This window comes from Apteryx rowi, unplaced genomic scaffold, assembly GCF_003343035.1.
Source record: "Apteryx rowi isolate R43461 unplaced genomic scaffold, aptRow1 scaffold_7, whole genome shotgun sequence".
In the NCBI taxonomy this organism is placed as follows: Eukaryota; Metazoa; Chordata; class Aves; order Apterygiformes; family Apterygidae; genus Apteryx; species Apteryx rowi.
The window spans coordinates 821,714-833,876 of record NW_020450982.1 but is presented as its reverse complement, the minus strand read 5'-3'; the positions used below and the strand labels follow the sequence as shown (position 1 = coordinate 833,876).

Sequence of the window (12,163 nt, the reverse complement as noted above, 5' to 3'; positions counted from 1 at the left end):
TCCCACAAAAATTCTTCAGTAGTGTCCAAGGTCATTAAACAGTCGGTCAGCAAAGCAGCCCCTCCTCAAGCGGGTTTGAAACAGGCTAACGCAGTTTTAGTGAACAACTGTGCAGACTCTCAGAGTTTTCCCCMTGGTAGTTCCAGAGTCTGGTTTTAGCATATGATTATGATGCTGTCAGGAATGTTGGTTTTGATCAAAAATTCCAATTGATTTACTATATTCTCAGCTCCAGCTGCAGACAAGGAATGAATACGAGTCTCATGCTTTTATTACTTAGGATATAATTGCATATTTGTTGACAGTCCAAGAAATTTGTTTTAAAAAATTTTTACCTAGGGTTTTTCTTTTCTACGGAATTAAAATTAACTTTGATTATTTAYATAGTGCTCCAGACCTCTCCCCTTGTTTGTGGTGATCCTCTCTACTAGGGCTATTAAACTCAACTGCAGCAGTAGGATAAAACCCAAAACATTTTCCTGATGCGCTAAAGACAGGAGAGTTCTCACTTGGGTGCTTCCCACCAGCTTCACAGAGAGGGTAGGACCAAAACCTCTGCGATGCTRATAATCCTCCAATACCTTGTGGGCAAGTTCTTCTGGAGAGCTGCAGATCATCTGAGCAAAAAGTACAGTATGAAACCTTCCTTTAGTCCTAAGCACAGCACCAGTGAGAAAACAGCAATTCAGAACAAGCCAAGTCGCTGTGGAAAACCTATCCAGCAGAGGAGAGCTCTGCGACTCCTTGCCAAGCTTTCTGCTAGAGCTGGGTCCAACCACAGTTTTGGATGCAAAACCTCCTGTCCGTTTTGACTCCTTTCTCCCCACACATTTGGTTAGGAAGGATTTCATGCCAGAGAAATATTTTCTTCTATTAAAAAAGAGAAGATTGGATGATTTATTCTAAAACAAAGAGCATCCTTTTACTGAGTAAACTATTAATAAACTAGGGGCTTCACAAATCTCTGCACTTTGTTTGCAAGAAAATCCATGAAAAATAAAAGAACTATTTAAAGTATTTAAATGGAAAAGAAGATGGAAGACCAGAGTTGAAAATACTTAGTTTGACTTAGTTCTGTGTAATTTCCACATGTTTTTAATAGCCTAGTGGTAAAACCCAATAAAACCACTAGAAGCAGTGAAATCATAATGAAACATCTCAAGGTCAAGCGTTTTTTTCTTTTGGTTTTGCCATCTAGCCCATACACTATTTGCAGCCGATGTAATGTGATATATCACTGAACATAAAACACTTCTTATTTTGCTTCCCCTGCTTTTTCCATCCTATTAAAATATCCTTCTTTGGGGGAAAAAAAAAAAGCTAGAGAGATTATATCCTTATTAGGAAAGTTCAAATGCAACAATTAACTGCRGTAAGTTTCATGTGATGGGTTAGATTCTGGCTTTCAGTTAGTATTTGCGYGCAGACACATAGAAACATATATTTCATTCCTAAATGAAATGTGAAAGAAAACTGCTTTTAAAGAAGTAGCTGCAGAACCCTGAACCTTACAGAAGAAAAACTCTCATGGTGGTACCTGAAATGCAAAACCCATCTGTCCTGAGCACATCCGTAATTCCCAGTGGCACGGGAAGTCTAGGTTTTGTTATGATCAAAAACACTTCAGCAACAACGCTTGCTTGTTGTGCGGGGCTCATGCCTCGCTGMTAGTTTGGAAGGCAGGACAGGACGCTTTGGCACCAAAAACTTTGTAGGAATACAGACAAGTCTCATCATATCACAAATACGAGAAGGAAAAGAGTTAAATGCATAATCTATTCCTGTAGTTTTCTGTGAGTGAGAGGTGGCCCAAGAATTAGCTGTAAAGGGGTGATGACCGGTGGGTCAGAGCCACCTGCGGATACCTGCGAACCCGTCTGCTTTCTCTTTAGTAGCGGCTCGCAGGCAGAAGCTGTGYGAGGAGAGGACTGGCTTGCTCATGCCTGCGGCTCCCAGCTCCTGGTGCCCTCTCASCTTTGAGCCAGCAAAGACAGAAGAGGTTCRACTCTAATGCGGGGCAAGAGGTGGCTAAACACTCTCCATCTCAGCTACCCCTAGCAAGACTCACCGTCTTGTCTTCCCGAAGCCTTCTTTATCCCTTCTCCAAAATACCACTCTCTCAGCGACAGAKGGCCGTGTTTTCAGTTTTAAGGCCTGTAAAATATCTGAAATATTTTATAGTCTCAGCTCTGCCAAACCCATTCCCATGCATCATCTTCTAGGCGATGGAGAAGCAACCGTTAGTGGTTTATAAATGATGAAATCAGAGTTTTTGTCACTGACAACAGRGGCCTCCTGTGAATGCTCTGGGTGGCGATCCCGTGCTTTCAGGGAGATGGAAAGGGATAATCCAAGGTAATCATATGAGTCCCCATTAATGTGTTGCGTAACAGTCTCAGTCTTTAACTGATTTATCCTTGCCACGCAACACCCTGTTGAATTAGAAAATGACTTTTTCTCTGTTTTAGATGAGAAACAAATCCTGCATTCTTGTGATCACTTGCCCACGATCACGTGGGAAGTCTGGAGCAGCGAGTAATGAATTRAACTAAAGCAAGACCATCCTTCCTGTTTTATTGATCTCTTCCATTTTAGGTTATGTGGGACGAACCCTCTTATATCAGTCAGTATGCTCAAAGTGGGGAATGCAATTTTGGGCACATATTGCCTCCTTAATTGTTTGTGAAATCATAGGCTAACGTGAGAAATTTAACATGCAGTTCATTTACATCTCACCCTTAAATTTGTCTATTCTGTAGCCTCTTTTTTTGGACAGTCCAAAGTCAGATTTTTTTCCAGCCATTAATATTGCAAAAAAGTGTGCTCCACCACATCAAGCTAGGCAGCAGTAGCATCCTTGTGGAAAAACCTGCGCTGCTTTGTGTCCTCACTGTATTTAGCCCTCAGCTGGAGGGCTGTGAGCCTGGGCTCAGCCAGGTTAGTGCCTGGAGGGGAAAACCACCCGGTCCTCATTGCCACTGTGGCTGTAATGCAAAATAGCCGTCTTGATGTAAAAATGCACCTGGCTTTCAGTGCAGGCATGGCCATAGGAGTACTTCACATGTGCAAGATCAAAGGCAGCCTGAGTTTTTCAGATTCAATTCAGTTCCCAGGTTACACATTTTCCTTGCACACATCAACCACCTTCTGTTAGCAGTTACCCTGTTTTTATGGAAAGTAGAAAAGTCGGAGGTCGTTTCAAAGCTATCCRTCTGGCTGGCTGGCAGTTCTGCTGTTGTTAAAAGGGACTAAGATTAATGTTAATGTTTGTTGTAGAACTGAAAGAGAGAGCTCATCAGATGGTGGTATTGCCGTGTTGCTGTATTTTCTAAATTAGAATTGCTTGTATAGCATGGAGGGAGTCTTTTTGTAGGACTTTATATTTCAGCTAATTATTTAGACCATCTTATTTGTATTTGGAATAGATATTCAGGTGATACAAATAAGCTTAGCTGCAATTAAGCCAGTTAAGTGACATCAATTAAGAGTAGCTGAGAATATGAGTAACTGCATTAGTACCATGAAGTTGTGTATGTTAGGTYGGCTGTCAAAAGCTCTTGGGTGTTTCTTCGGCAGTCAGGGCAGCGGGATACCTCAGTGTCCCCTTCCCCCACTTCTGGTTCTTGCATGAGGATCTGTTACAGCAACTCAACACTTCCTTGGCATCGGCAAAATCCTCAAGAGCCTGTTTTAAATCTCTTTGATGATGTTTTATGCCACAACAGTGGTGCAAATTAACCAGCATAAAGCTAGTGTCTCTGATAAGCATGTATTAATTCAGGTTATTTCCCATATTATTTCTGCCATTGTATAGCATACCCTTCTGCTTAACCTCCTTCTCTTCCTGCTCAACACCCTCCACTGGTGACTCTTGGGTATACTTTAAATGGCTAAATTTAAAGGCAACTTCAAAATACTGCTGAATATTGCCGGTTAAGAAATGTTTTCTTTCCACATATACTTGAATTTCTTCCATGCAGGTTGTTGTAATTAGCGATTGATTTTTGTGTAAATGTTTTGAGAATACGAGGCTCACATGCTTGCTTTTGTGCACTGAAGGCAGGAGAAACATATTCACCAATGCAAAACTTGCACTGTAACTTACAGTCGACAACTTCATTATTTTAGCTGGACAGAAGTGCGATGCTTAGCTGGAAAACGTGAACAGATTCATACACACAAATGTGCAAAGGAACCCATCGCTAGCGTAACTGCACCACGTGTCAGGCTGCTTGACCGCAAGCACCGTGAGACGCAGCAAAGAGCTACCTTGGGGAAAAGCTCACAGCGGGCATCACCATAACCTTGGTGTTTCCCTTCCCGTGGCGGGGTCTCGGGTTCTTAGTGCAGAGCGACTGTAGCAGCAGTCAGCTGCTCCTGTCAAGGTCACACTATGCTAAGCAAGGCGTATTTACCAGAACGAGGGACTGAAGTGCTGTAATCCTCTAGTTAGCAGCATTTGATACTGCCAATGATAAAGATCAGGTGAGAAAGTGGCCCACTGCCTTCTTCTTACCTGCTTCTCATTGCAGCTGCAGCCTTGGTGTAAGGCCCTAGACAGGACTGATGGAAAATAAACCTGCTCTGAAAAGAGTGCGTATTATCAAAATGTGCGACACCAAACAGTAGCTCCAAGCAACTGCAGTGTCTCACCGAGGTAATGGTAAGTTATGGCTGCTGTCATTTTTGGAGTGAATGGGAGGCACGTACTGGTATAAAAGCTGAATTTTAAAGATGCCAGCAACGTAATGTAAAAAAATAATTCACTTCAACAGTCTATGAATAGGGTTTGGATGCAGAAGGTTAATTTTAAAATACCCTTCCTGCCTGTTGACTCCATTAAAATGTGTCATTACATGTGAGACTTCCCCATTCCCCACCTGCCAAATTGAGAGCGTATAAAGGGCAAAACTTTGTTGTTCATCATTGTGTAGGTCTTGTGTAGYGCAGCTGGCTTCTTCCTCTGCACTTTGATGTTTTATCTCATGAAATTCACTTTACAGAAGTCAAATAATTTCTTAGCACTGGACTTGGCTTAGATCTTTTTGAGATACCACTAAGCTGCTATTCCTCAAAACTTCTGGAGATAGCGTCAGTTCAGGTGTCAGTGTTTGTTGTGGCTACGTTGTGGAGCAAAAAAAGAAGAATCTCCTGCGCTAGGCCAAGGTTATGTGAGGAAGAAGATACTTTTTGAAAAGCTTGTTTTGGAGGTGATTTCTGAGTTCCCTAGATGGGAAACTTGTCAACATACATCAGCCCTCCTTGCGCTTTACTGACGGGAGCAGTACTGGCGGGTGCAGAGCAGCTGTGTGCACAGGATCGTCCTGAGAGCAGGGGTCAAGTGTCAGACGAGGTAAGACACCTCTGGGCAGCAGGCAGAAGGATTTGCACTTAGTAGTTAGCCGAAGGCTGCATGTGGCTGAAGGAGAGGATGGTGCGAAGGCTAGCAGCACTTTCTGCTTGGCAAACCGGGGCACCTTGGCATGGTGTGTGGGCAGAGTCAACGTGCAGAGATCCTGCCCTCTCCGCAGGCACCTGTGCTGTTTCCTCCCTGGCTGCTTGTTCTTGGCGCCTGCGTCACCCCTTGACGCTTGAGGTGACGCAACTGGCTGTCAAGACTGCACTGAGAACATATGAGAACTGGTCTGAATTAAAAATACTCCTGACGCGATTCTCCATCTGGCCTCCCACATAATTGGGTCTGTAGAGCTGGGAGAGGAGCGGAGGCAGTGCAGGGAGGAAGAACGACTGGGGCAGGATGAAGGAGGACATCCTGGAGCTGCCAGTGCTGCTCAGATATAGGTATCAGCTGCTGTATTTGTCAGCCAGTGCCTCTGCCCGTTCAGAGCCATCCATGGAGCGGTCTCAGGTTTGCAAAATCACTCGTTGTTTCGATGGTGCCCTGTGGAGCAGGTCTGTTCTAGGACTGTTTCAGAAGCAAACTGTTCTGAGTATTTTCAGGTCATCTTTATTCTTTGTGGACTGTCCTTGCTGTCATCACTTGGATCAAATCGTGAAAATAGTTACCAACTGTATGCGTTTTCAAAGGAATACATCATTTCCATTAAAGTTGGACCTCTTTCCATTGGAAAATCATTGCCTTGAGTCCTGGGCAACTGTCTGAACAGCTATGAATAATGCAAAAGTGGTAGCTTAGGTATCAAGTRTGGGCTGCAGGCCACAGTGTTTGCGCAGAGCAAAGTGGCGAAAGGCAGAGGGCACAGTGGCAGCGAAACTCGACAGAGGCCTCTCTCGCTCTTGTGTAGCATCCACGCAGCCGTACCGGTTGTATCCATGCATTGGAAAAATCTGCAATTCTCACTAGCCCTGGTGGCAAGCAACTGCTGCCCTGTGACAAAAACTGTCCCTAAATGACTGAACAAATGAAAAATGCCAGTCACGAGGTCAGGCCTCTGCCACTCACAAGCAAAATCATTTGGACTGGATACCTGTGGCAATAAGATGTATTTGTTCTTTTCCAGCTTTACTGTTTGAAATTTGAGCTACCTGCATTACAGCCGCCTGTGGCAACCAATTAGGGCATAGCAAGAGAAATAGTCCGAACAGGATCCTTCAAAGAAGAGGTGAATATGCACATCGCAGTAAAACTGTTATCATGTGTGTGAAGCCCTTCTTTTTCTGGCCGGTGCAGAAATTGTCTTTTTTGTCTGGCTTGTTTTTCCTATGGGAGCAACATATTGTAGCACCAGCCACGTTATCTGGAACTGATTGGCCACAAGTAGCTAAACGTAACTGGCATGAACTAGTACGCAATCTGTGCATCAACCCTCAGCTTTTGAAAACTTCTCCTCACTTCCATCATCCTTTTTGGCAGAGAAATAAGACAACACTAGTAGTAGAAGCACACAGACAGCCTGTTTTTGCAATGGCAGGTTTATTGAAAATGTTCTCTAGCACAGACATTGGAAACAAACTCAGCAGATGTTATTGTAACTGAAAGATTCAGCAGACAGTTGAAAGAAAGTAATTTCAATGTACTGAATTATGAAGAATAACAGGCCAGTTTCCACAGCAAACTCCCCACAAAACCCAAATATTACTCATCAGCCTTAGCTTCCAGTTTGTGTTCAGTCTGCCCTTCAGATGAAGCGTATGGTTCAAGAGCTTGAGCTTTCAGTTTATACATATTTACAGTACAACAGCCTACAGGTTACAGGAGAGGACACGTTAGCACCAGTGCTCGTGGCTTAGGGTTAACATTGCCTCTGCCACCGCGTGTGCATGGTACTGACTCTACTGAAGAGTTAGGTTAAAAAAAGGTTAATAAATCCGGCACTTGGAAGGCAAACTGTGCTCTGCAATGGCCTAGGAATTCTGCATTACGTATCACACCTGAGTGCCTGTCTCTGAAGGCTGCCCATCAGAATTAACTTAACATGTTTTCTTGCAAAAATGAGTATTTTGCTTCCCCTCAGTTTGAAGTGTTACTTAGTAATACATATAAAACCTTGAGATCAGGAAATCAGCGTGATTTCTCTTACTGCTCTTCTAGAATTAAGAACGAACTCTTTATTTAGCAAATATTAGACAAAATTAGCATCTTCAGCAGTTTAGGTGAAATGTTTTCACACAGCAGAAAATCTATATAAATACTGCGTTCATAATTACTGAGATTCACAAAAAAAGGCTTTTTTAGAAAATCAAAAAGGGTCAAATAAAAAAATTTTAAAAAAACAAAAGGAGTGTCAAATACTACGTTTGGAGTCAAATGAGTTTGTGCAGAGGTAAAAGAGAAGTTGTCCGTCAGTTAATTTCTCAGCATTAAAATCTTCCACCTAAAGAAGCCCGTGTCTCTCGCAAGCCGTGTGCCTTTCCTGACGTTCACAGCTGGTCGCCTAGCTCCAGTACAAGCAGAGTGGCCATAATTCCACCTTTTTCTGTTCAAGGCAAAGAGTCCCTCTTCCAGCTGTGAGGCAGAGATTGGGTATCAGGTCCCTGGGTATGAGATACCACCAAGTGCAGCAGTTACACATTCGTTTCTAGTTCATTAATTTCAATAGTGCAGTGGTCCTTACTGTTGGATTTCTTCGTGTGATTCTCCGCTGGACTCTCTTCTTGCTCCACTTGTACAGGTATGTGGTGCTGAAACCCCTTCCCTGTTTCCGGTCCGTGAGACTCGTTCATGGTCTTCACGCAGCCGTTTCGCTGGCAAGCCACAATCTGATGGACGTTAAGAGGCTTAGATTCACCGATCAATGGCACCTGGGTGAAAAGCATTAAGATTTGGAATACTGCCACTGTTCGCTGTACACCACAGTAAAGAAATCTTTACTTTGACAGCTTGTGCTCTGCTTTACATTCACCAGAATTATCTAGGGCTTCCATAGACTGCCAGGACCTGTTTCTCATGTACACTGAGGCATCTTTGTACCATCTGGGTGAAGTGGAAGAGACTCTAGGTCTCTAAAAATGCAAATTCTGTCACAACAGTAATTTAACTTATACCCACAGTAATAACTGTTTGCATCATTAAAGTGATATAAGTAGTGTAAATAAAGACCAGAATCTCTGGACCAGGTTTAAGCAATACGGACTCTTAATAACCAGTATGCTGAGCTTTGAGCAGTGCTTGCTTTTGAGCACTATTACATAGACCAGTTAGTCATCTGATGCCACCTTCTGCCTTTCTTCTAACCTGATGAGCTCACACCTGTCTTTGCAGTTTGTGCTTCCTCAAAAGACATAAAGAGGATTTTATTGACTGATTCATAAGTTATATATTGAAGTGCCCTTTAAGTCAAACCAGAAGTTCTGATGGGGAAAATAAGACGTAAATACTGGCAGAGAGAAGAGGTTGGCTTGCAGCTGAGAAAATTTGGCCTTTGGGTTTACATTACTAACTCCATGAATTACGCAGCCAAAACGCATGGCAGACTAATGGTATATTTTAATACAATTATTGAGCATGATGCAAAGAAAAAAATATCATCACAGATGACTAAATAATCCCTTAGGAGGGATTTTATAGTCTTGAAACATCTCTTGAGTGAAGGCTGCCGAAATCTGAATGCTCCGCTCCAGGACTGAGCTCTAAATACAGCAATAAAACATCAGAAGGCCTGTGTTTGCAGGGAGCCAGGCTACACTTCTGGCTTTGTGACCGATGACATACCTTGCCATTAGGTTGTAGACTCAGTTTTTGTAATTGGCTATATACGTAGTCAATGTATTCAGGCCTAACCCTTTCATTAGTAATTACTGCAGGTGCTGAGTACCTCAGAGTCTTTCTTTCTATATAAAACTTGAAAGAGTTGGAATTTTAAATGGATGTTCCAGGAAGGCATGAGAGTGGGATTTACTGGAAAGACTGGCTGTAAAATGGGAGAAGTAATAACAGAAGTAAAACTTTGCTATTATACTGAGTAAGATAACACACAGGAGTGAAGTATGCCTCGTGGAGATTAGTTCCTGTGAAGACCCTTTTCTGTATGAAATATCCTGTCCCTGTGGAAGAAAGCCAGTGTGGGTCTGCTGTTAGCTGAAATGGTTGGGGATTAGCACCTCCAAGCGCGATGGGCTTATGGAGGCAGGGCAGGAACCTCCTGCAGGGAGGGATCTGAAGGAAGAGTACGAGGGGCAGTGTCAGGTATAAGGAAMGACTGACTGATGCATGCCAAGAAAGAAGGAAAAAAAGCATGGGAGAGGAGGTAGGCAGGGGCAGAATTTGGAGGTGTATGTGGTGTAGGGAATATAATATAGAGAAGGAAAAACAAAGACAAAGGAGGGGCTTGTATTCACTGCAGAAGGCAGGAGGATGCCTGAGAAAGAAGTCTTGAAAGGAGCAATGGGTTTGTGGTAGTCCAGAGGAAAATTATTGCACTAGTGGCTTCAAATTATTGCTAAAATAATGGCCTGAAATGCCCAGGGTAGCTGCTTTTGTTGTGAGCTTATGCATAAACACACTTACAGATACTTTTACCTCCCCCTGCACATGGAAATACTCAAGGACATTTGCCACCCCGCAATGTTGTTGGTCACATTTCGGAAGCAGGACCCCRTACAGGCCTGTCACATCTTGGCTGCTGACTGTGGGACTCGCCATTCCAGCACCTTGTGTGTTGGCAGGACTGTGGGGCTGCTCCTGCCCTGCTCCAAGCCCCGCTCTGGCAGATACAGCTGCCTGGCAGAYGCCAGAACAGGGACAGAGGCAGCGCTGCTCCTTGGGGGAGCTTAGCACCCCAGCCTCCCGTTGGCTGTAGGAGCATGTGACTACACACCTGTTTCTGCTAAATGGCTCCATGCAGGAGGCTTTTGCATCAGGTTCCTAAAAAGCTAGAGGCTTGAATCTGAGGGGCTTTGTGCATGACCTCCTGGAAAAGGACCCCTCCACCCCACCTGGTTAGGCAGCGCATCGCCCAGTTCTGTCCTGCATCTGAAACACCTTTTACAAACCAGATGCAACAAATGCAGGAGGTCAACAGCRCACGGGTTCTTTGGCGCGATAAGGCTCACACTGGCACACTGAGGTCATGATGCTGTTACCTCTTCACCATCCTTGATGAACTCCTTCCGGCAGATGTGGGCCATGATCCCAGCCGCCAGGGCATCTCCCAGGACGTTGATCATCGTTCTAAACCTGTCTCTGGCAAATGAAACAGTGCTGGTAAGTCGCTGGCTCTTGCAGTACCTGTCCATGCCTTCATCACTGCAGTATTTATAGCTGAAAGCCATTTTGGCTGTATTTTTATGAGCTAACTAGTTTAGAAATGGAAGTAAGGAGTTTGGAATAGGAAAGCCACCAGTGACTTAGCTGCCTAGTTGGGATTTCCAGCCTGTTGCGTGCTCTGTGCCCTGTGCTGCCACATATCTCAATTTGTAGCTGAGTTAAGTGGAGCAGCTCTGCCTCCCTACAAGTGTAAACCGATTCAGCACTTCCGATGTTTGCCACAGCAGATCAAGATTGCATTTGCACCCGAGTTTTTGTGTTAAGGTCCAGCACTATTGCCTGATGTGGAAGGCTGTTGCTGCAAATGTCTTGACTCAAAGTAGAGGGCAGCCAGTACAACCGGTACCTCGAATCAGCTATTAAGGGCCCAGTCCTACAATCTCAGCAACCAAAGTGCTAGTTAAGAAGACTGTTGTGTTGCTGGAATTTGCAGAATACAATTTACAGCTTTTCAGAAGATTGCTGAATAACTACACTTACAAACTATGCAGGCAGTGACCATATCTAAATTATGTTCATTTCTGAAAAAGCTTTGTTTGTTATGGCTACCAGTGTCTCAAAGATTTTTCATTTTCAATTACTTTTTTTTTTCCAGTTTAGCTTTGTATGTTTGACAGTACTTCGTATATAATCAGTTTCACTGATTCATTAGTTCATAAGGGACCATATCTGCTCGTTTAAGTCCTCTACCCATCACCATTTAAAAAAATAAATCTATAAAAAATTGACTGTAAATCCACAAAAGTTAGTGGTTGTCATAGATAGGTGTTACACTCAAAGCTACTTGTAATCTATTAGTTAAAATTGATGAGATTTCAGTAGACTACATAGCTTGTAAGTCTGAAATAGTATATACTAAGTCCCTTCCAAGAAAAACATACACATCTGAAAACTGTGTCCTATTGGTAACTTAATTTTTAAATGTGGGTTATAAAACTGAGATTCAAAAATCTCCAGATGTTTGGCTTATTAAAGAGAATGACAATCCAATATCAACAGTGCTCAGACTTCAGATCATGTACCTTAATATAGAACAAAATCTAAACTGTGTGCTGATTTTTTTTCCCCCATATATTTCAGGCATGTATTCTATACCTGCAAATATTGATGAAATTGCATACTTAATTAGCACGAACAGTTTCTGCACTAATAGTTCTTTGCATGCAGTTATCCAAATTGTACATGTAATTGCAAGTAACTTCACTGATAATATTTGATAGCCAAGACCTAGACATGTTTGCCGGATCTAGGACCCCATTCTACACTTGTTTGCTGAATCCATTTTTCTGATCCCTGCTGTTCTGATTTTGGGTTTCGCCTTGAGGAAGATTTCCACAGGTGAGGTAGGGACAAATACTGTTATAGTGCATATTGATAGATGTTCCTGTTACACACAGACTTCATAGTGTGTTGGGTTTTTTTTCCCTTAGTTGATCATCAGATGTTGATTTTTTTTTTTTTTTTTTTTTATTCAAA

At 43.0% G+C, this 12,163-nt stretch overlaps 1 protein-coding gene across 3 annotated transcripts in view; it reads right to left on the bottom strand.

The window, feature by feature from the left end:
- Positions 1 to 7,070: 7,070 nt before the first annotated feature.
- SLC1A7 (solute carrier family 1 member 7) overlaps positions 7,071 to 12,163 on the bottom strand; it is a 58,375-nt gene continuing 53,282 nt past the window's right edge. For 2 of the 3 annotated variants that reach the window (XM_026086830.1, XM_026086832.1), the window contains 2 exons: positions 10,504 to 10,603; positions 7,071 to 8,223 (listed from right to left, as the gene is read on the bottom strand). In XM_026086830.1, coding sequence (XP_025942615.1) covers positions 7,987 to 8,223; positions 10,504 to 10,603 — 337 coding nt within the window. In that variant the 3' untranslated portion in view covers positions 7,071 to 7,986. Of the gene's footprint in view, positions 8,224 to 8,374; positions 8,396 to 10,503; positions 10,604 to 12,163 lie in introns of all 3 variants that reach the window. The other variant, XM_026086831.1, reaches the window with a different exon arrangement.